At 47.7% G+C, this 24,968-nt stretch overlaps 1 protein-coding gene across 3 annotated transcripts in view; it reads left to right on the top strand.

The window, feature by feature from the left end:
- Positions 1-24,968, top strand: part of PSD3 (pleckstrin and Sec7 domain containing 3) — a 155,780-nt gene that overhangs the window by 107,608 nt on the left and 23,204 nt on the right. For all 3 annotated transcript variants that reach the window (XM_050944334.1, XM_050944336.1, XM_050944335.1), the window contains 3 exons: positions 14,956-14,999; positions 19,839-20,032; positions 23,106-23,176. In XM_050944334.1, the coding sequence (XP_050800291.1) occupies positions 14,956-14,999; positions 19,839-20,032; positions 23,106-23,176 (309 nt within the window). The remainder of the gene's footprint in view (positions 1-14,955; positions 15,000-19,838; positions 20,033-23,105; positions 23,177-24,968) is intronic.

Below are 24,968 nucleotides of genomic sequence, written 5' to 3'. Positions count from 1 at the left end.
AGGGATGACTCAAAATAAACCCGACTGCGTGTAAAAAAACCACATGGGGCTTGTACTCACCAGGCAGCACTCTGAGTCTTCGGCGGCACTTCAGCGGTGGGTCCTTCACTCACTCAAGGTCTTCGGTAGCACTGAAGGACCCGCCGCCGAAGTGCTGCTGAAGACCCAGAGCGAGCAAAGGACCTGCTGCAGATGTGCCTCTGAAGACCCAAAGCACTGCCAGCTGAGTAAAATTTTAAAAGATTCCTCTAGCCAGGGAAGGGATTCTCACTGGATGCGGGACCCTCTTAGGCGCGGGGCCCAATTCAGGGGAATTGGTGGAATAGGCCTAAAGCCGACCCTGCCCGCACTGCTCCCGTTGTTGGTCCCGGTCAAGCTCAGAGTTGGCAGACTCCCAGTTACCCTTGACTCTGAGGGAAGTCTCGGTACCAGAGGCAAGTCAACGCGTGGGGTTAGTGCAGGATACACGGTGCTTCCCGGTGCCGCCCCCAGGACCAGCAGGAGACGAGCCAGGAGTCGCTGAGGGCTCCCAGAAGGTCCCAGTCTTGGGATCATCGGTACTGGTACTGGTCCAGAGAGCAGCGGTACCGGTCCCGTTCTCGATCAGCAAGAAGCCGATCATCAGCTTCCTGCCAACTCGGGCTGATACAGCTACCTGCAATGGGCTCTGGACAGCAGGGATCAACAAACTGGGTGGCAACCACAATGGAGACTGCCAGGGCCCTTCTGGACCTCTTGGGCCTACCACCAGCATCAAGGTGCTCCGTCCAGGGCCAGCTACTCGGTACAGTGGTCCCAGTCCCCACACCAATGCTCTTCCATAAGGGAAGCTACAGTGGCTAAGCCACCTGCAGCCTTGCCGAGCGAAAGACTGGAGAGCCCAGCACCGCACCTGGTGCCGCCCCATGGCCACCAGCCCCAGCCCAAGCCAGAACCCCTTCCCTTGAGGGAGGGAGACCAGGGTGACCAGCCGGAGGAAGCTGAGCAACTGTTAACTTCCTCATCATCCCTGGATGAAGCAGTAGCAGGCACGGCAGTAACAGGCCCTCTGCCAATAGACCATAAAGCCCACCAAGAGCTGCTACATAAGGTGGCCCATAACTTGGGGTTGCAAGCCAAGGAGAGGATGGAGCAGGAAGACCTCATGGTGGACATTCTGAGCCCAGAAAGTCCATCCAGAATAGTGCTCTCGCTCATTAAGATCATTCAGTCTAATTACACAACTATATGGCAGACCCCAGCATCCAGCGCACCAACAGCCAAGGGTGTGGAGCACAAGTACTTTGCCCCATCGAAAGGATACAACTTCTTGTTATGTCACCCAAGCCCATGTTCTCTGGTAGTCTTGGCAGTAAACGAGAGCGAGTGCCATGGGCGACAGGCCCCAGCCCCCATGGCCAAGGAGGCAAAACACCTAGACCTGTTTGGCAGGAAGGTGTATTCGTCAGGGGACCTTCAGTTGAGGATTGCTAACCAGCAGGCGATCCTCAACAGGCATAACTTCAACTCCTGGGCAGCAGTGGGGAAGTTTAGGGACAACCTCCCACAGGCCTCCCAGCAGCAGTTCACAGCCTTGGTGGAGGAAGGCAACGCCATAGCGAAAACGTCCCTCCAAGCATCCTTGGACTCACTGGACACGGCAGCCAGGACAATCACATTGGGCGTGGTCATGCAGAGCTCAGCGTGGCTTCAGGAGTCAGGTCTCCCACCGAAGGTGCAGAATTCGCTCCAGGACCTTCCCTTCAAAGGGTCCAGACTGTTCTCGGACCAGACGAACACAAAGCTGCATAGACTCAAGGACTTTAGAGCCACACTCAAGTCACTGGGTATGCATACCCAAGCGGCTCAGAGGAAGCCATTTAAGCCACAGCCTCCTCCCCAGCGCCAGTACCAACCTTATCCTGCACAGGAGCCATACCGCAGGTGAGGCGGAGACAACAGGAGGTGGCACAATAATAACAATAATTCCAATAGGCCGGGCCAGAGCCAAGACCAACATAAATCTCAGCCGGGCCCTAAGCCAGGCTTTTGAAGGTGTGCCCGAGGACAGCATATCAGATCAACTACCGGATCCATCCCCTTGTTTCCTCAACCGCCTGTCCCGCTTCTCCCGTGCGTGGTCCAGCATTACGTCGGACCGTTGGGTGTTACACACAATGCGAAGCGGGTACATGCTACAGTTTTCCTCCCTGCCTACCCCCGCCCCTCTTCCCCGTCCCTCTTCAGGGACCCTTCTCACAAGCATCTCCTAGAAAAGGAGATTCACTCACTCCTAGAGGCAGGGGTCATACAGATAGTACCCTTAGACCTAAGGGGAAAAGGGTTCTACTCCCGCTATGTCCTCATCCCCAAGGCCAAGGGGGGTCTTCATCCCATCCTAGACCTGTGCAGGCTCAACAAATTCCTAGTCAAGGCCCGTGTAGGCGGGTTCAGCCGGGGCTCGACCCTCCCTGAGGGTGAGGGGAGTCACACCGGCCTCGCTGTCGTCCCTGCAATTACAATCAGCTCTGGCCCTTTCGGCAGGTCAGAGCAGTGGCAAAGTCAAAAGGGGCCCAGCCCTTGGTTCGGGCGGGGCACCAAACACAGTAACAAGCAGCTCTGGCCCTTTGGGGCAGGGCAGAGCAGTGGCAAAGTCAAAGGGGGCCCAGCCCTTGGTTCAGGCGGGGCACCAAACACAGTAACAAGCAGCTCTGGCCCTTTGGAGCAGGTCAGAGCTCTTGACCTTAGGCTGGGAAGAGGGGGAATCTGCCACCGGTTACGGGTGGCAGGGGGAACGCAGGCCCACCCACTCCTCTGCGTTCCAGCCCGGGGCCCTGGTAGCGGCTGTCACCGCTACCGGTGGTCAGTGGGGGTCCTGACCGAAACACTGACATGGGCAACGGTAGCTCTGCAGCTTGACTGGAGTCAGGTGCCCCCGGGCTACTTTCTAGCTCCCCCTCTACTCCTGCCTGGTCCGGGGCCTCCGCTCCGGGGACGTCCAGGACCATCGGTTCCTCCCAATCTGGGCTGGGCGGCAGGTCCGGTAGGGTTTCGGGGAATGCGGGCCAAGCCTGGTCTGGGGGCTCCTCGGGGCCGTAGTAGGGGCGAGGCAGCTCTGGCGGCTCCTGGTCTCGGCCTCTGGCTTGGGCAGTCTCCCAGTTACAGGCGTCGGCGGACACGTCTGCTCCTGCCGGTGGCAGACCGGCAACTGAAGGCTGGGGCCCGGCTTTTATTCTTCCGGGTCGCCGTCTGATCCTCTGAGGGGCGGGACTTCCGCTCAGCGGCCCTGCCTCCGGGGATGACTGATGGGGCTCGACCCTCCCTGAGGGGGAGGGGAGCCACACCGCCTCACTACAGCCCGGTTCCGCACGATCTCTCTGGGTACCATCATCCCCTCCCTGGATCCAGGAAACTGGTACACTGCCCTCAACATGAAGGACGCGTACTTTCATATCGCTGTCCACCCAGCGCATCACCGAATTCTGCGCTTCACTGTGAACCAAGAACATTGCCAGTTCACAGTTCTACCGTTTGGCCTTGCTGCGGCCCCACGGGTATTCACAAAATGCATGGCGGTGGTGGCAGCATGCTTGCGGAGACAGAGGATTTGAGTTTTCCTGTACCTCCATGACTGGCTTCTGGCAGGTCAGTCCGAAGAAGAGGTTCAGTCCCACGTGCAGATGGCATTGAGTCTGTTCTGCAAGCTGGGGCTCCTGGTCAACGTTCCCAAGTCCCCTCTCGTTCCAGTGCAGAGAGTGGCGTTCATAGTGGCTGTCCTAGATGTGGTACAGGCAAGGGCAAGCCTTCCGGAATCACGATTCCAGGCCATCCAGCAAGCAGTGAACTCGCTGTGTCAGTTCCTCACTACAACGGCCAGATGCTCTCTGCGGGTGCTCTGCCACATGGCAGCTTACACACATGTGGTCAAGCATGCCAGACTGAGACTCAGAACTCTGCAGGCTTGGCTCACCCGTGTATACCGCCCTGGCAGGGACCCCCTGGACTTGATAGTAACAGCCCCGGGGGACTTGCTGGACTCATTGAGGTGGTGGCAGTCTCAGACCAAAGTTTGCAAGGGCATCCTTTTTCCTGCACAATAGCCGGACTTGACGCTGGTAACAGACGCGTCAGACCTCGGATGGGGGCTCATCTGGGGGACCTCAGGACCCAGAGCGTGTGGTTGGAGATGGAGCAGTCGCTCCATTTCAACGTGAAGGAGTTCAGGGCAGTTCGTTTAGCGTGCCAGACCTTTCACGCCACTCCGAGTGGTCACAGCGTGACAGTTCTGACAGACAACACGACTGCCATGTTTTATATAAACAATCAGGACAGAGCCCGTTCCTCCCCGCTCTGCCATGAGGCTCTCCTCCTCTGGAACTTTTGCATAGCCCATGGCATTCACCTACAGGCGGTGTATCTCCTGGGGGAGCAAAACGGGCTGGCGGACCACATCAGCAGGTCTTACTGCATGCACGAGTGGACACTCAGAGCGGACGTCGTGCTTTCGCTCTTCCGAAAGTGGGGGTGTCCCCAGGTCGACCTGTTTGCTACCGAGGGCAATGCCCAGTGCGCGCAATTCTGCTCGTTCCAGGGTCACAGCCCGGGCTCAGTAGCTGATGCCTTCACAATCCCATGGGGAAGGAAATTGAAATACGTCTTTCCCCCGATTCCCCTGGTGCACAAGGTACTGCTCACGGTGCACAGGGACAGGGTGTCGATCATTCTCATCACCCCGGCCTGGGCCCACCAGCACTGATTCACCATGCTCCTGGAGCTCTTAGTGGAGGCCCCGATAACGCTGCCCCTACACCTCATTACGCAGGACGGAGGGCAGCTTCTCCACCTCGACCTGCAATCGCTGCATCTGACTGCGTGGAAGCTATGTGGTTAAACGCTTTGGAGAGCCAGTGCTGTCTTCTTGAGCAGCAGGTTCTCTTGGTAGTAGAAAGCCCTCTACCAGGGCGACTTACTTGGCCAAGTGAAATTGGTTCTTGTGCTGGTGTGGGTCACAACAGGTGCAGCCACACCAGGCCCCAGTGCCGGCCATTCTAGAATACCTGCTGCACCTCAAACAGCAAGGGCTGGCCCTATCCTCTATTAAAGTGCACCTGGCAGCTATCTCCGCCTTTCACCCAGGGTTTTCAGGCAGCTCGGTTTTCTCCCACCCAACGATGGGGCAATTCCTCAAAGGTCGAGAAAGGGTGTTCCCTTACTCGTGCCCCCCAGTCCCTCCATGGAATCTCAGCTTAGTCCTGTCTAAGCTCATGGGGCCCCCGTTCGAGCCCCTAGCTACCTGCTCCCTCCTCCACCTTTCCTGGAAAGAGGCATTCCTGGTGGCCATCACCTCGGCCACAAGGGTATCTGAGCTGAGGGCTCTCATCTCGGAGGCACTATACACTGTATTTCACAAAGACAAGGTGCAGCTCCACCCACACCCTAAGTTCCTCCCAAAGATGGTCTCACAATTCCATCTGGGCCAGGACATTTGCCTGTCGGTGTTTTTTCCCAAACCCCATGCGGGCCTGAGTCACCGCAGCTTGCACACCCTAGATGTCCGCCGAGTGTTGGCATTCTGCTTGGAGAACACCAAGCCCTTTCGTAAATCCACTCAGCTGTTCGTGGCCGTAGTTGAGCGGATGCGAGGCCTTCTGGTGTCGGCGCAGCGAATCTCAACGTGGATTATGGACTGCATTCGGGCGTGTTACGACCTCGCTTGGTGTTCCGGCTCCGGCGGACACGGCCCACTCGACCAGAGCGCAGACAGCTTCCGCGGCCTTCCTGGCACAGGAGATCTGCAGGGCGGCCACCTGGTCATCGGTGCCCACCTTTACAACCCACTACACCAGGGATTGGCAACCTTTCAGAAGTGCTGTGCCGAGCCTTCATTTATTCACTCTAATTTAAGGTTTTGCGTGCTGGTAATACATTTTAACGTTTTTAGAAGGTTTCTTTCTATAAGTCTATATTATATAACTAAACTATTGTATGTAAACAAAACAAGGTTTTCAAAATGTTTAAGAAGCATCATTTAAAATGAAATTAAAATGCTGATCTTACGCTGCCAGCTTGCTCAGCTCGCTGCCAGCCTGGGGTTCTGTTCACCTAGGCTGGCAGCGGGCTGAGCAGGGCCTGCAGTCGAGACCTCAGACCTGGAGGAGCGGTGGGGGGGTTTCAGGGGTCAGGGCAGAGGGCTAGGGGAGGGGGTTCAGGGCAGAAGGCTGGGATGGGGCAGTTCAGGGATCAGGGCAGAGGGCTGGGGTGTGTGGAGGTGCAGGGCAGAAGGCTGAGTGTGTAGGGGGGGTCAGGGCAGAGGAATGGGGCTGTGGGGATGCAGGGCAGAAGACTGGGTGTGTGTTGGGGTGGGTGGGGTTCAGGGCAGAGGGCTGGAGGGTGTGCAGGGTGCAGGGCAGAAGGCTGGGTGTGGGGGGGGATCAGAGCAGAGAGCTGGGGTGCTCGGCCCACGAGGGTGCTCCCACTCCCCTGCCCCGAGCCACTCAGGGCAGGGGGCTGGAAGGGATATGCCCTGTTCCATCCCCTTCCCCAAGGACCCGTCCCTACCTTTCTCTGTCTCCTTTACGGAGCTGTGTGCAGGCTGCCGCTTTTCCCCCTCCCCCTCGCAAAGGCCATCAGCTGATTGGCACAGGGAAGGAGAGGGGGCAGAGCAGGAAAGCACCACGCTGGGGGAAGAAGCGGGAGAGGGGGGAAGCTTGGCTGCTGCAGAACCAAGTTTCTGCCTCCTGCCCCCGCAGGGGAGAACAGTGGGCGGAGGGGCTGAGTGGTGCTGGGGGCTGGGACCACGGCAGGCAGCTGCGCTGCCACTCAAAATCGGCTCATGTGCCGTAGGTTGCTGACCCCTGCACTACCAGCAGTTGCCAACCTCAGTTGGCAGGGTGGTCCTCCAGTCAATTGTCTCGTGACTCCTACCCTCCTCCAAAGGTAAGCTTGTAATTCACCTAATGTAGAATGGACGTTAACAAGCACTCGAAGAAGAAAGAACGGTTACTTAACTTTTTGCAACTGTTGTTCTTCAAGATCTGTTGTTCACGTCCATTCCACCACCCACCCTCCTACCCCTCTGTTGGAGTCGCCCGCAAGAAGGAATTGGAGGGAGTCAGGCCAGCAGGGTATATATACACGGTGCAATGGCACCACTCTGGTGGGGGCCCTACCGGGAGCCGCTAAGAGAAAAAGTTTCCAACACTCGTGCACGCACACTTAATGTGGAATGGACATGAACAAGCACTCGAAGAACAAGTTACAGAAAGGTAAGTAACTGTTCTTTCTCCTTTAGCAGGCCTCATGGCTGACTTTTTTAAGAAGGGGTTCATGCAGCATCTCCCTGCAGCTCATCAGCATGGTGAACCCTGCTGACCTGGCTTTCATCTGCATTGGAAGGTTTTGCATCACCTGACTTCCTTATTAGCTAAATGATTTACCTCTCAGCAGTAACCCACTGGGATAGTTAGTTGCAGCTTCGTCTCTGCCTTCACGCTCGGTTGTGTGTTACGTACTGTCTCGTAGGCTCATCCAAGATTTGCCGATGTTGTAGACTTTGTTTGGAGTACATGGCTTTGGTGACTCAGTGACTCTTACACACGAGCACTTAGGGGAAGGAGAGTTAATCATCCAGTGGGTGGGAACTTATATTTTAATACATTCAGGAGTTTCGTGGAAGTTGTCATAATAATGTAACTTAGCTCATTAAAATACAGTATATACATACTTTATATACAGGGAGGAGTTGTCAGAGTCTCTCAGTGCTCTGCTTCTGACTTTAATAGAAGCAAAATGAGGCCAATGGTGAGAGCCTTTGAAAATATACAGACTTGTTTAGTGCCGTTCCTCCAGGTGGGCTTCAGCTTTAAAGTGAGATGGAGTAAAACACCCTTTCCTAGGTCTTCAAAGATTCACCCATCCACTCACCAGGGGGAAGTTTTCCCTGGCAGTCATGGAAAGGGGAAGAAGAGGGGAACTAAGCTACCAATTTCTGCAGAAAAGTTTCTTGCCAAAATAGGAACTAAATATAAATGGATAGTGCTACGTTCCTGAATTTGCAGACAGTAAGCCTCAGTATGTTGGCAGCTGCGTAGAACTTTGTCAAATAATGGCCGCGACATTATTAGGGGGTTAGTGGTTTCAGTAGGGTTCACGGCTGTTATCCGAATGTGCAGGCCATCATGAAACTATCAACTTCATGGAGGTTAACCTCAGACCTCAGCTGCTGCTCGGGAAAGCACTGAGCAGCAGCAGCAGAGACAGGGACACAGGAAACAGAAGCTCTGGGATGGGCAGAGTAATGTTTGGTTGGCGTAGGGGAGTAGCCATACGATGGCAGTGCAGGCCCTCAGGCTGTATGTGTTGATCTGCCACTGTCTTTCAAGTACGGTGAATACCTCAGATACTGAGGTAGCATTGAAGCTTTTTAAGGGTGACCCCTGTGACTAACAGAGATTGAAGGAATCTGTCTAGCTACCTTACTGTAGTATATGAGCACTTCACATTCGTTAATGGATGTTTTGCCTCTTAGTACCCCTGTGAGGAAGGCGAGGGATATGCCCATTGGGCAGAGCACAGCACATACCTGCTCGGGGTCACGCAGTGTGTCTGTAGCCCAGCTGAGAATAGAAGTCTGCTCTCCCGTGTCCTAGCCCAAAGACCTGTCCGCTGGAGTGGCCTTCCCTCTCTGAATGAACATTGACTCTTCCTGCATTTTTGCGATAATACACTGGGGGTTTGTGTGATTTGTTTGTACCGTGCCCCGCATTAGATCTGGTGAACATTGTCGCGTTGGGAGCGTGAGCATCACCAGACCTCTGCTGTGCACTAGAGTGACTTGGGAGAAGGAGAGGCCATCGGCGCACTGCTCTGCAGATGCAGGGAGCAGAGTCAGAAATTATCTGCTGCCCCTTTAAGCAGCACTGCAGCTCTCCCTACCCTCTATTTTGTTATTTGAATTGAAGTAGCACTTAGAGACACAACACAAGATTGGGGCACCATTGTGCTAGTCCCTGTACAAACCCCGAATGAGAGACCGTCATAGAACTACCGTCTAAATGGGAAAGACAAACTGTATAGTGCCTGCCACCACTGGTTCAAGCCTTTGGAGTAACACGCACAGAGTAGGGTTGCCAGTTTTGGTTGGATGTATTCCTGGAGGTTTCATCACATGGCATAATCTTTAATTAAAGATGAACCTTTAATTCCTGGAGACTCCAAGATAATCCTGGAGAATTGGTAGCCCTAGCACACAGAGGTGAAGCATGTTGCCCAAGGTCCAGAATAGGTCAGTAGCAGAGCTAGGAATAGAACTCAGGTCTGCTGACTCCCAGCCCAGCCTTGCCCCCTACCCACTGGGAAACACTGCCTCTCTTCTCCACTGCATGCCTTCCAGCCTGGCTGCAGAAGTTACCCCAGTGCTAGATCTGTGTGCATCCCAGTCTTTCACTATCTGTCTTCACAGCACGGCTGTGAGGCAGGGCAGTGCTGTTATCCCTGTTTTACGCATGGGGAACTGAGGCACAGAAGACACTGTAACTTGTCCAGGCTCTCACAGGATGCTTGAACCTGGATCTCCCACAGCCCAAGCGAGGGCTCTCACTACAAGACAATCTATCCTCTCTCTGGGGTACCCGCTGTAGCAATGAAAGGAGAAAGGGGCTAGGGATGTGTTCCTGTCCATTGTGTAAATTATAAAGTAATAATATCAATCTATCTTGTGTAGAGAATATATTGTTTTTCGGGGGGGCTGTCGATTCCTCCCCATATGCCCACCATATGACTGGGCGGATTATGCCCACTACCCTGTTAAAGTAGAAATGTCAGGCCTTGTTGCGTAATAAAGCACATAGTTAATGTCCATTAGTGGAAGAGCTGAGACGAGAACCCACTGTCTCCTGCTGGTCCCAACCCCAAGTACCTTCCTGTAGGCAAAATTAGGGGGGTAGTTGCTGCTGCCTTCCCCAGCTGGAGCTCTGGTTTTGTGCCCACTGTGTAGGAAGCCCCGTTGGGCTGGAGTGTACTCGGTGCAGATGGATCCTCAGAGATTTTTAGCAGCAAACCTGTAATCAGTAATACTGAGTGTGTGCAAATAACCATTTTAACTCCTCGACCAGATCTGGCTGGACTTTCAAAATGACAACAAAAGGCACCTCCTCGACTCCAGAACCATCCTTCTGCCAAATTTACAATACCTGCTACAAAGTCTGGGGGTGCTAGAGCTCTTCAAAGAAACTACTGGCCAAAAAGTTAACGTTGGCAAAACTGTTTGTTTTCCCCAACCTCATTCTTGGAAACAGCTGAACGGTTTTAACTCAAACACCTCCCTCTTCACACCCTGTCCCCTGCAAGCCTGAGCCAGAGGACACACATGGAAATACCACTCTGAACAACTGAAGTTTAGCAGAGTTATAACAAACTGAAAACGGGCTCGTAATGGAGAGTATCACACATCTCTGCCAGCTCATGCTAGACTGATAAAAGGAACCTGGACCTAATCCATTTATAACTGCACCATTGGAGTTAACCTGGTTCTCTTTCTCCTTCTCCCACCTATGTTTGGTTAAACCCACTTGTGATGTCTTCTCTTGGAATTAGGTAAATATTCCCCTTTCCCTGACCTCTGTCTAATTGTCCTTGGTTCATGAGCTCCTTGGCCAGGGAAAGCTGTTAGCATGCAGTGGGAACTACCGCGGATCAATAGAAATAGACAATGCAAACAATTCAGAGCAGGGTCTGCATTATCCTACATGTATGTCCAGCGCCCACCACAATGGGGCCCTGCATGTCACTTGGGGGCCATGTGCTCTGGTGTAACACAGATAATACTAGTACATGTGATGCTTCATTGCAACAGTAGCCGTTCCTGTTTCAATCTAAAGAATGTAATTTTGTGATCTTGCTTAAGGGATAAAATAAAGATACAGTGGCCCTGTGCCATTCAGGCCTGGCTCTGCTCCCGCAGTATAGTAGTATGCCAGAGCATGTCGCTGGCAAATCTGGGTTTGCAGAATGGCCATGAAGGCTTGCTCTAGTCACTTCACATTAGAGAGGCCATGAAGCTAAATTGTGCCCCACAAACAGGTACCTCTCAGGGGTACTGAATATAGCTCAGATACACCTCTGTATCTGGCCCAGTATGTGATATTTGTCAAGCTCTGGGTGCAAGGAATTATTTTGCACAGTGGCTGGAAGGTGCTAGTAACCGCTATACAGTTGTGTCTGGCATTGGAGGAGATTTGGATAGGAGGTCTTTGTTTGACCTGGTTGCAGGTGGTAGAATTAAAGGCCAGAGTTTTCCCAACTTTTGTATGAATAAGAGTGAAGCATTAAGGCCCTGATTCTGCATTGGGAACCATGTGGGGCTTCATGGGACTTCTGAGGCTTGCCCAGGAGACTCTTGTTGCAGCCTGGAAGCAGGGCCTTGGGACATCAGTCTGATAGCACCCGCACTTCCTGAGAATAGGAAGAGTGCTGGAATTTCTAAGTTTCTCACACGGCTGTTTTCCCTGAAGCTGACTGGTAAGCTACTTCCTTAGTCTGTATCAGCCAAAGCAACGACGAGTCCTTGTGGCACCTTAGAGACTGGCACATTTATTTGGGTATAAGCTTTGAAGTGGGTTTTAGCCCACGAAAGCTTGTGCCCAAATGGATTTGTTGGCCTCTGGGGTGCCACAAGGACTCCTCATTGTTTTTCCTCCTCCAGTGTGTCACTTGACCAGCTGATTGTTTTCTGCTAGCTAGAGGAATCAGAGTTTTCAATCTTGGTTAGTGCATTTTCCATAGTTTGTAATGGCTCAATCTCCGCACTAGAGGAGCGTGTGAGACAGCTGGGCAGGCTAATGAGATCAGGCTGTCCTGCTTGTTTGATGTGCGAAAGGTGTTGAAAGGATATTCATAAAAGGGACAGGATACACCGAGAGCTAATGGATCACTTACGTTGTTGTAAATTGGTGCAGGCATGCTCTTCGCTACTCCCGCTGAAGTGTAACATGGAGATATGTAAGCTTCTTAAATCAACCTGCCAGTCCTCACTGACTCTAAACTGGTTAGGTTGTTTTGCATGTGCTGCAAGTAAAATGCAGTCTGACTACTTCATTTCAGACTTCGGGGGGATTTAATATACCATCCCCGGGTCAGTAGATAATGCCTTCCCAGCATGATGTGCTTGAATGAAAACTGCAGACATTTGGTCAGTGTTGCCGCCTGGAAATGATTGCCATGAATCAACTGAAGTGGTTTTTAGTGTAAAGTTAATTTACAATGGGCAGTTCTGAATCTAGTACAGGATCGCAGAAGAGTGTTGTTGTAACCCACTGGGGAGTAAGGATGGTCCCCATACACTGGTGGATAACACGATCATTGGTGGTGATAATACATTGGGAACCCAATGGAAGAGGTTGTAAGCCATGTTACCATCCTAATTTCATAGTAGCTTGCTGGTTGAATTCAAACTGGAACAGGTTCAGACACGGGCTACTAGGATGATCCGAGGAATGGAAAACCTGCCTTATGAAAGGAGACTCAAAGAGCTTGGCTTGTTTAGCCTAGCCAAAAGAAGGCTGAGGGGGGATATGCTTGCTCTTTATAAATATATCAGAGGGATTAATATTAGAGAGGGAGAGGAATTATTTAAGCTTAGTACCAATGTAGATACAAGAACAAATGGGTGTAAACTGGACACTAGGAAGTTTAGACTTGAAATTAGACGAAGGTTTCTAACCATTAGAGGAGTGAAGTTCTGGAACAGCCTTCCAAGGGGAGTAGTGGGGGCAAAAGACATATCTGGCTTTAAGATTAAGCTTGATAAGTTTATGGAAGGGATGGTATGATAGGAGAGACTAATTTTGGCAATTGATCTTTGATTATCGCCAGATAAGTATGCCCAGTGGTTGGTGATGAGATGTTGGATGGGATGGGATCTGAGTTACTGCAGAGAATTCTTTTCTGAGTGCTGGCTGGTGAGTCTTGCCCACATGCTCAGGGTTCAGCTGATGGCCATATTTGGGGTCGGGAAGGAATTTTCCTCCGGGGCAGATTGGCAGAGGCCCTGGAGGTTTTTCGCCTTCCCCTGCAGCGTGGGGCATGGGTCACTTGCTGGTTGATTCTCTGCAGCTTGAGGTCTTCAAACCACAATTTGAAGACTTCAATAACTCAGGCATAGGTTAGGGGTTTGTTATAGAAGTGGATGGGTAGGGTTCTGTGGCCTGCTTTGTGCAGGGGGTCGGACTAGATGATCACATTGGTCCCTTCTGACCCTAGAATCTATGAATCTATGGGTCAGGCCTGCCCAGTTGTGAGTTGTGTGATGGGTGGATAAGACTGGATTAGACTTTATAGTCCTAGGGATAGCTCATCTACTTTTTTTTTTCCCCCCGTAAAAAGCAGATTTGATGAGATAGAAACATTTTGGGAATTTGTGTCAATTTTGCAAAATTGTTTTCATCGCAGGAAAATTAATCCAGAATCATTTAAATGTTCGATTTCAACACTGCCAAAAGGAAACCTTGGAATTTTCAATTTGAAATGATGTTTTGTTTTGAAACATCTTTTAATCTTATTTTAAACATTTAAAAAAGCTAAAAGTTCAAAATGAAATTTCATCTTGGGTTGAATAAAATGTTTTGTTTGACTGGAATTTTTTTTTAATTTATTTATTTATTTAACTTTTCAGTTCACTTAAAAAAAATAAATTGGATTGACCAAATTTTGTTTTGGTAGTTTTGGATTTGCCAGTGAACCAAAAAATCCACTATTCACACATCTCTGATTGTGAGTTTTGTTTTGGGGCAGAGTTAAGGATGTCTGGGTCCTGGTCAGTAGGAATTTATTGTTTATTGGTGTGCATACTTGACTTGGTTTCAGGGGTACCATGGTTACATACCTTTAGCTGATGATTTCTATATTTGCTCAAAGGTGGTATGCTGTATTTTGATAACCATGTGTATAATGGTCTGTCTTGTTTCAAGTTCTACTTCTAGATGCTAACAGACTTGTGGGGTGGGTGTTTAGGAGTAAGCTGATAGCTGGAGTAAATCTAATTGTGTATATAAAGTACCCCCCCAAGTGTGGGGCATACGCTGCACTAGAACCTGGGGCATTTCACAAACAAAAGTACAGGCCTTGGCCACTTAAATTAAAGGAGTTACTCCATTAGCTGTTAGCAGTAGTAGGTTCTTATCCACTATATGGGTCAGCCACGTGCAGGAGACCTGATTAAACTCACTTAGCCAAGGTGGTATGAACTGTTCCGCTCAGAGGAAACTCATTCCGGCTATCTGATGTCCACAGGAGTTCAGATTCCCCTACAGGCCATACTATGTAAAAACCTGTCACAAAAGGCCATTGACACCAAAAGAATTGGGACTTTCATTGCCAAAGACACTGGCCCTTAGTACTACAGCAATGTATAAGATATTTGCAGTTTATTTAATGCAAGTTAATTGCACATAGAAACCGAGTATTTTTATGGATGCTTTTGTGTATGCATATCTGATGGAAGTATGAAAGTGTGTTTCAGGTTGAATGATTTCGATGTGTTTCACAGGTAAGCTATTCTGGTACAGATCTCTATACAAGCCAAGGGTGAAATTGACTTAATTGAAGTCAATGGCAAAACTCCCAGTGATTTCTGTAGGGCCAGGGTTTGACCCTAGATGCAGTCCTGTGGTCTTACAATGTCTTGCATTTCAGTAGCTTGTGTGATATTTCAAAACCAAAATTTTGTACAAAAATGTATGTGATGTTTCTGCCTCTGGAGAATTACTGAAATCTCAGACCCTATATTCTAACATTTGTGTCTGATCTTGACCAGTATTCTTGCTCCTGCTCAAGTCTAAGAGTTGCCATGCATGGCTAATGCTCTTTCTTGTTCAGAGGCAACTCACTTGCTAGTGGTAGTTACACATTTTCCATTGGCATCTTGAAATATATATGACAGAGTCCAAACAGTAATTCCCTCTTGTTTCTTTCTCTTTGTAGGCTTTCTACAATTCAATCAAGAATGAGAAGCTTGACTGGGCAGTGTAAGTCTACTGTGCAGAATTCATGATCTTTAAATCAGTCCCTGGTGTGGTAATCTATTTCCTACATACGTTGCACTGGGATTAGACTCTGGAACCTTTAGTCTTGGTTCCATGAGACTCAAACACTGGATTCGCTCTTCCATTAGCAAAATTCCATGTTCTACTCCCCTTCTCCTCCAGTAAGGAAAGTTATTAATTATGCAAATCAGCTGAGTCTGCAAGGAAGAAAGACCTTTAATTCAGTAGGAAACTTCAGCTTCAAAAGGCAGAAATATAAATCCTCTGTTTGTTCTCTGACTACATAAATAAAACAGATGTTGAGTTTCTTCCTTTATCTTCGAGTGCATTGTGTTGGAATCATTGAATAGAAATGCAAGTCTTGGATTGAGTTTCCTGTTCTTGGCTTGTTGTCTAGTATTGTCTTTGGATTAACTATGGAGAATTTGACAACAAACTAATATTAAAGAGACTTAATTCAGAAAAGGCCAATCTACCCCCATATCCCCATCTGCTTTTTGACAAGCTAATACTTCATCAGCACTCAGTGCTAAACACAAGAGAAAACTTCTGCTTCTAACCATATTAATCGGCATTTCCTCTTATTCATGAGTACACCAACAGGAAAGGGATGCAGCAGCCCTAGACTGATGTCCATGCTGAGTAGTGGATTTTGGTGTTAAAGAAAAGGGTTACACCCCAGAGTAACTGTGTCTCCTTGAGATGTTTGCCTGCATGGCTCCACACCCTTGATGATATATGCACCCTCAGTACGCAAGCTCAGCTTGTACAATCCATTGGGGCTGCTTGCATCCTGTCTACAACCTTGTGTCCCCACCTGAGGGATCATAAAAGAGAGCAGCCCTAGCCACCACTCAGCTCCCTCTGCTCAACCAAGAATCTGTTTTATTACTTGGAATATTAGGGAAGGTGGGCAGGTAATAAGAATCCATGCAGGCAATCATCTGGAAGTATGCAGCTATTATGGTGAGCCACCGGTCTTCTTTCTGTGAGCGTTACCTGCATAGAGCCCTACTCTTGGTAATTAACAGAGAACTGCAAGACTCAAAGGGGGTGGATCTGAGGAGTCTCTCCTGAGTAAATGTCACAGGACTGTTCTCTCAAACTGAGGCTCTGATCTAGAATAACACAGCATGAATATATGTATGGAGCTCCATGTCATATCTTATATACCCCAGCAACAGACGTTTTGTGGCAAGCCCTTGCAGCTGCCTTAGGCCTGGTGGAATGTGCCAGAATTTCATCTCATTCTTGGCAAGAGCATGCACAGAGACTAGTCCACATGGACAGCCTAGCTGGGAATTGATTGACTTCTAGCATTATTCCCATGCTTTTCCATCAAAGTGATTTATGGGGTGGTGTAGTCCTATTCAGATAGTAGCATAACGCCCTCTTAATGTTTAGCCATCGCAGCCCAGTCTCCCCTGATAGTGAGTAGGGTTTGGGGCGAAATACAGGCAGGTTCGCAGGGGTGGAAATCGGAGACCCCCCCCCTTGGACAGGAATTTGGGATATGGGTGAAGGGCCACCTTATCCTCATGGAATCCTGCATGTGGCTGGTCAGCCATTAGTGCCTGGGTCTCAGGGGCAATCCACGCTCATGAGCAAGCTGCCTCAAACCCCAGAGGATGCAGGGCAATTCTGACAACAGCTCCAATGGTGATCCTGTGAATTTAGGGGGGACTGCGAGCAGTGGCTTTGAAGGGCTAAGCCTGAAGCCACCTTCTTCATTGTGCAGTTGCTGTTCACAGTAGCAGTGCTTGGACTCTGGGCAGTGCAGGGACTACTTATCCTGAAAAGAGAAGGACTATGACACCTCCCCGCCCCTGTAGATTGGCCTGCAAAGGACAGTGGACACATGAGAACCGTCGGCTCCATCATAGTGGACGGAGCAGCACTTTATTACCACTGGTGAAGCTGCTGTAGTGCTTGGCCAGCGGTGAGAAAAATGCTGGAGGGTCCCATTGTAGATGCACCCAGGATATAGAAGTGTGAAGAAGTGCTGTTAGTCTAGTCAGAGTCTCTTTGCTAGCCAAAGATTCTGTTTATTCCTGTAGGCTAAACAAGGGTTTCAGAGCTTTGACAGCAATTGTTACATAGTGGATTAAAGACCTGGGTCAGAGCAGGGTAAGATGATGATAAATGATATACACGATCCTCATCTCATTCTTCATGGCTTGTTACTGGCTAGACCTGTCGTCATTCTAGAAGACTTGCTGTCCATGCTGCTGGGTACAGTGCAGCCACAGGACTGGATGCAGAGCCCACTGAAGTTCATGAAAGGCTCCCATAAATGTCATTATCGAACCTGTAGACAGAAAAGCATCACTGTATTCAACACATCCACTCCCTGGTGTGTTCAAAGTCACAGACGCTTCAGTTAGGAGAAAAAGCTTTTTGTTATTCTTCTATCAGCAGGGCAGAGTAAGTGCGGCTCTGGGAGGGTGAGCTGCAGTCCATTCCTTCTCACATACCATCAAAGATAAGGGCTAACTTAGTTCCCATTGCAAAGCCATTGGCTATTAAAATGAATCATGTTTTGTGATTTGTAATATGTGCAGCTCTGATCTGGAAGTGGCAGAGAGCCAGTAAATTTCCTTCTTACAGTCGCTGTTCAGAGAAGAACACCGTCAGGAAAGAGTCCTTATTTTCGCTGCTCCCCAATTCCTCTTGCATGAAATACCATTTAGTAGGATTGAATGACGAGGGAAATGAAGATCCCAGGAAATATGATTGTTGTTCTTTCTCTTTTCCCCTCTTCCTTCCACTCTTCCATAATCTATGCTTGTTTACATACACATGCAGATCTCCTCTAGCTTTGTTAAATGTCCAGTCTGTGGTTTAAAGAGTGAGGGACGTGGAGGAGAGTCGAACTACATAGAGATTGATAGTATTTTTGCCCCGTGCTCCCTGGAAATTGGAGCTATAATTGTACTGGGGCTATACGAAGCCTTGGTTTTTAGGGTGGGGGAAGCGACAGAAACGTGGCAAAGACAATGACTGAAATCCTGATATCACTGACGTCAGTAGCAAATCTCCCATTGTCTTGAGTGGAGCTGGAATTTCGCACTATTAATCCCTGGGGTAACTCCAGTGATGTCAGTAGAGTTACACCTTGGATGAATTTAGCTCAATAACTGGTATGTAACTTTCCATCCTTCTACTGAGTTAAACTCCCCTCAGGGTCTCCAGTATCCCCATGAGATTCTTGTGTGTGTACATTTGTATTAGGAAGTTAAAGTCTTACCATCCTCTCCTAATAGCAACCATAAGTTGTTGGGCGAGATGAGTATGATTTCCATGTCTGGTGCTATGCTGGAGGTCAGACTAGATGGTCAGAATGGACCCTTTGCCCTTCGAATCCGATGGATCTTTGCCGGCTCCATAGTGGAGAAGGACAGCAAGTCTGACTTGCTCCATTTTAGGTGTGGAATAATCTAAAGTGAAATATGTTTTATTTGCCTGATATTTAGGCGGAGCACAGAGATCAGCATTTTCCCTATTGTTTATAAGAAGTATGTTTGCTCCACTATGCAGGAAATAGAAGTAACAATTAGAGTGTAGAATAGGGTGAGTGGAGACATAATATATAATATACATGCTTGAAGAATTGTTCACTGAAGAAGACACTTGCAAATCCACGGTCTGCATTCAAATTATCGGTATCTGTAAGGCCTTTCTCAAGGCAGGGCTGTGTAGATTACAGAAGAACATAGGTGTCGTTTAGTCTGCTGGTGAAATAAACTTGACCTTTAATAAAATGGAGGTGTTGGGATTCCGTTTTTACTCTGAAGTCTGCAGAAAAAATGACCTCACTAAGGGGAAAAAATAATGAAACTTGATGAAGAATTTTACTACTTTTAGGAAAAGGAAAATCCCCAAATTAAACGTGTTGTTGAGAATTGTAACAGTGCCTGGTACAATGGGGTCCTCGTCTACCACTGGGGCCACTAGGGCCTCTAGGCACTATGGTATTACCAATTATTATTAATAATGCTAAAATTCAGGGTATTGTAAACTCGTGTTGCGATTCTGTTCTGAAATCTGCCTTGTAACTGCACATGTGTGATCCTCCTGCACATGCAGTCTGGAGATCCCCTCCTCCATGGGAACTGCCTCCTTTAAACTCAGTTCTCAGATGCATCCTATTTACCACTATTCTATCGTGGGTCTGGGGTCCTGGGAGAGTATGACGGTTTGTCAAGTGAGAGGCTGGAACTCATGGATGCAAATATTAGCAGAGGTACATATCTCCATAACTGGACCTCACAAATATAAAGATGTCAAGCATTCGTATCTTCTTGTCATTGCTAAACCAATTCATTTGCCATGGGATTGCTTTTTCCATATCTCCTCCCTGGCGAGGAAGGGAGAAGCAGTCTTTTCAAAAGCAAGGTCTTGATCCTGCAGTTCTCAGCCAATGACTTCCGTAAGAGCTTTCCAGGGGTGGGTGGTAGAGTTAGACACCCAAGCCATCGAGAAATGGTTAGTTACAAATAGCGCTGGCTGAAAATATCTCCCATAAGAGTTTTGTCAATAGAAAATGGCTTTTTTGTGTCAAAATGTTTAAAGTTAGGGTTGTGCTTAAATACTTCATTGATCCAAAACTTATGAAAGCCAATGGGAGCCGTCCCACTGTCTTCAATGGGTTTAGATCAAGCCTATAGTAAAAAAAATGCTGATAAGAATAACCTAAAGAGAGGAAAAAATCTGAAAAATAAAGCATGTGCAGAAATTAAGGAGATTAAACCTTGCAGGATAATAGCACTGGGCAATGGGTTTTGCACCTAAACTTTGTTGTTTGTGTTCATCTGTTTTTAGAGACGAAGAGGAGAAAAAAAAATCTCACTCTGATGGTACTGATGAAAAGGATAATGGACCCCATTCAAAGGCCATTACTCGGATCGGCCATTCCAATAACCCCTTCCTGGACATTCCTCATGACCCCAATGCTGCTGTGTATAAAACTGGATTTCTGGCTCGGAAAATCCATGCAGATATGGATGGAAAGAGGAGTGAGCATCTTTTATGTTTATTGTTTTATCTCTTAGGTACATCTCTTCACCCTCCAGTGGCTTATGGCCTTCTGCCCACTAACAAGAACAAGCCTGCTATATCCAGGTTATTGAATGCATAAGAAACAAAGGGTATGTCTACACTATCCGCCAGATCGGCGGGTAGCGATCGGTTTATCAGGGATCGATATATCGCGTCTCATCTAGACGCGATATGTTGATCCCCAAACACGCTCCCATCCACTCCGGAACTCCACCAGAGCAAGCGGCGGTAGCGGAGTCGACGGGGGAGCCGCGGCCGTCGATCCCGCGCCATAAGGATGGGAGGTAAGTCGAAATAAGATACTTTGACTTCAGCTATGCTATTCATGTAGCTGAAGTTGCGTATCTTACATCGACCCCCGCCCCCTAGTGTAGACCAGATCAGAATAGCCGTTTGATTATCACAGCAGAAAAGAACGCTACTAGGCCATTTTGAGGACTATTCCATGCCCAGAAGCATAAAGTTAATGGTACCCATGTCCTTTGTTTTAGTGAATTTGTGTAATGAAAATGTGATATTGGAGAGCAATGTGTATCTTTTGTGCTTAAAGAAACTGAAGTGTTGTTCACAAAACTCAGACCAGTTTTACTGGAACTGCTGTAGGTTCTGTTCATGGACTAGCCCACTATTTCTCAACTTTTGCCATCCATGGTTCCAAGTTACAACAGAAATTTTTCATAAAGAAGGGAAGGATGGTCCTGACTCCTTGAAACACCTGTTTGCAACCCACCAGGGTGTCTCAGTCCCCAGCTGAGAATCCAAGGATTGATCCATCCCTGTAGAAGTTCACTGGCCTTTCAGAATAACCCTGTAATCTAGCAGGGTTAGTGATGCTGTTACACTCTTCTTCAAATTAGACCTTGCATCCTTTCAGAAATAGGATGTTGTTTGGTACCTCCTGGCCCCTTATTCATAATAAATGTGCAACTACATTTGGTTGCATTTCCGGCTTTTAATTTCATATTTCCTCATTGCTGTAACTCTATAATGGAGGACTCATTATTGAGGGCTTTTTGGGGTTGGGGGTGTATTGGTGCACATACAGTTTTTATAATGTTGAAAACTGAAGCCTTATTTCTTAGGGTGGGGGAAGCAACAGAAACTAGGCTTTGAGAGCAGTGACTACTGAGAGCATCTGTGTTTTCCCGATTGTTGTTAATCTATATGTGGTGTAAACTCATATTACAATTGGTGGGATTAACACTGAAAACAAAATCTGATTTTATTATGGACTATGAATACCTGTTATTCTTTTTCAGTTGTGTACAAGAATCTTAGCGTTGTGCCATGTACCATGCTAGGATGTCTTAGAAACTTAAAGGTCAACATTTTCAGAATTGGAGCCCTAAAGATAGACTCCTAAATCCATATTTAGGTACTTCTGAAATCAAAGTGGCCTAATTCTTCTTAATAAATAGACCACCTCATTGGTTAAACTTTATGTTATAAACAGGTTCTGAGCAGTGGCTTTGAATTATTTTACCAACATCCCACTCCAGGTTTGCTAGTGGTGTCCACTCCCTTTACAAATCTTAATGAAGAATTGTACTTCCTTTGTTATGCTAGTTACTTAATCAGAACAATAAAAACTGCATATTATTTAATGGACTAAATATTACACTTTCTGTGATAATCATACACATGATTAAGGCATTTAGGACATGATTTAGGAGCCAAAATCCCATTAAAAGTCAGTGGGACTTCGTCTCCTAAGTCAATTAAACACTTCTGAAGAATTTTCCCTTAGGTTTTGTGGTCCCAGGTAAGATTAATTTTTAAAGATAGATTTTTTCACATTTATTTTTCTCATGGAGTCACTACAAGGCCAAGTTAAGGTTTTGTAGGAACCTTCAAGGGGAGAAAATACCAGGTGCTAAAGAGCTGTTTATTCTAGCGGAGAAAGGCATAACAAGAACCAGTGCCTGGCAGCTGAAGTCAGACAAATTCCAATTAGAAATTAGGCACAGGTTTGTAACTGAGAGTGTGATTAATCTCTGGAACGAGCTCCCAATGGAAGGGGTGAAGTCTCCATCTCTTGATGTCTTCAGTTCAAGACTGGATGTCTTCCTGGAAGAGGTGCTTTAGCCAATCACAATTTATGCTGTAGTCAAATACAAATAGGCTTAGCAGAAAATAATGGGGTGAAATGTAATGGCCTGTGTTATGCAGGAGGTCAGACTAGATGATCCAATGGTCCCTTGTAATCTTTAACTCTATGAATCTACGAACAGTGCATTTTTACACCAAAACATGTTCAAATATCTTTGAAGTGAAAACAAGGAGGAGTCCTTGTGGCACCTTAGAGACTAACACATTTATCTGGGCTATACTTTGAAGTGTAACTGAAACTCTGAATTCCCTGGCTTTGTAATACTTGTTTTGAGATAATTACAAGTTTGTTGTGTTTTCACTGGTGTGGTCCTTCAACTTTAACACCAGCTTAATATAGGAGTTTGTCTGGGATTTTAGTTGTCTTCCATCATTTTTCTTCTGCTAGGAAGAGGGGACTGGGGAAGCAGCTGAAAACTTGATCCTGGTTTCCTTGAGGCTGCAGCAAGAGGGATGGATGCTTTGGTTTGTTACCCCCTACAGAATGGCACTGTAACAGTTATGAGTGGTGCCTGCCTGCAGTTAGAGAAGTTCCCTCTAATTCCACTATCTGGTGGTCTTCACGACTCTAATCCTCTGCCACCACACAGAGCTCAGATTGTGCTGCCTAGCGTCTCCCACTCCTGCGCCTGGTGAAATTCATATGGTCAGGCTTGCGAAATTGGGACAGATACCTGTACTGCAGCTGTTTTCTGGATAAGCTCTATTCACCTGCTGACCCAAGCCTGGCCTGTAATCATAGCTGTTTTGTTTCCCCCGGCCCTAGCTACGGAGCAGGCAGTCTGGCTAATTACGCTCCCCTTTGAAAAGCAGAATGCAAGAGACATTGAATGCAGAATTAATGTAGGTTCCCTGTTGCCTAGACAAAGGGTAAAATGGATTTGAGTTAAATGGGTTGCATTTCTTTTGTTTTCTCTTTAGCTCCCAGAGGGAAGCGTGGCTGGAAAACCTTCTACGCTGTGCTGAAGGGAACAGTGCTTTACTTGCAAAAGGTAAAAGAAATAGCTTTCTTTGAGGGGGATAAAGCAAGGGTTCCCAACCCTTTCCTGCTGGAGCCTCCCTTCAGTTGGGCACCCACTCTCATTCCCAAGACCCACATGGCACATCTACAGTCTGTACACAGATCTTCTCACTGCCTGTCATTCTGACCACGTCTCACTCTCTCTTTCTTAACCCTGCCCATCCCTACTAGTCTGCTGCTGTCATTCACGGCTTCACACATTCTGCCCTACCAGTGAAAACAACATCATCTGCCTGTTTGTCACACACATATCTCTGTCCTGCCTATGTGTATGGACCTTCTTTCCTGAATGGATACAGAAGGCCTCTACCTTCTCCTTCAGATCCCTTTTTGAGACCCCCCCATCTGCCATGATTCATATCAGAAACTAGTCCATTAATCATGGCCTGAGAGGAGGCTAGGGGGAGGGTTTGCCTTCGAACTGGCCAGGAATAGGGTGGGGATTTTATTATTGTTGTTATTTTATTATGAAATTTCCTGCAGTGAACAAAAATTCAGTTTGGAACCATCTAATTGTTTGACTTTACATAGTGTTGAAATATTAAATATAAACGACCAAACTAAATGATCAACTGGAAACAAAATGGTTTTACCATATCAAAAGCAAACAAGAAAGTCAAAACTTTTGTCAGAAGTGGCAGGTTTCTGCAAACTTTTGATTCCACGAAATTTACTTTAGGGAGAAACGAAGTATGGAAAATCTCAGACCAGAAGTTCATTGTTTCAGGAAAAAACAGGATTTTTGCAGAGTCTGGCATGCTTCATTGTAGTGAAAGCTACAGAACTGTGGTTTTCAGCACAAAGGCTGGGTTTACACTATGGACCTTAAAACAGCACAGCTGTGTACCGCGGTAGCTGCGCGGCTGTAAGATCTCCCACGGAGCTGCTCTGTGGACAGTCCACACCAGTGCTTTTGTCAGTGAAATTTATGTCAGTCAGGGGTGTTTTTTTTTCACACCCCGACCAACAAAAGTTTTGCCGACGAAAGTGCTAGTGTACACAAAGCCTAAATGATACGCAATTATCCTAACTTCCAGAAGAACTCTCGCTACCTTGGCTTCCATGGAAACTATTCTGAGAATTCCACTACGCTGCCACTGAGTGACTGTATGATCTGGGACAAGTCATGTCCTTCTCTGTGCCTTTCTTTGCCCTCCCACGTTTTGTCAGTCGAGATGGTGAGCTGTTTGCTGCAAGGGCATTCTGTCTCTGTACAGCACCTAGCACAATGGAGTCCCAATCTCAGCAGTGACCTCTAGATGCTACAGTAATAATAAATGGTAGATATATCATCTTCCAAAGGGCAGTATGGACCTGATTCTGCTCTCTCATGATTTCCTATCTGTGTTTCTTTTTAAAGACACCTATCTAAGGTGATATCTAAGGGACGGTAACTCCAAGTTTACGCTTGTATAAGCATCAGCAGAATCAAAGCCTGTGGCCATATATTCAGTGGAATGGGGCCAGTGCTAACTGCTGTGTTGCCTATTGTTCCATTATTAAATGAGTGATTTGAAAAAGATGCTTTCTGAATCAATGAGCAGCCAGACTGCTAGAGGGGCTTAGCTGAAACACTTGCAATGAGCCAACTAAATACCTCTGTCCAAGATTATATAAGATCAGAAATTTGACACGCTTTAATGTCTGGTGTGCATGGAACTCCCAGGTCAATTTCCTGCCCACTGTTGTTCTAATGTGACAGGAAATCAGCGGAACAGGAGACTGTCACAATGTCTCGTCATTAGCCTGAGCTGAAATGGGAT

Source organism: Gopherus flavomarginatus, chromosome 3, assembly GCF_025201925.1.
Source record: "Gopherus flavomarginatus isolate rGopFla2 chromosome 3, rGopFla2.mat.asm, whole genome shotgun sequence".
NCBI lineage: Eukaryota > Metazoa > Chordata > Testudines > Testudinidae > Gopherus > Gopherus flavomarginatus.
The sequence above is the reverse complement of the archived record's forward strand: the minus strand, read 5'-3'. Positions and strand labels throughout refer to the sequence as shown.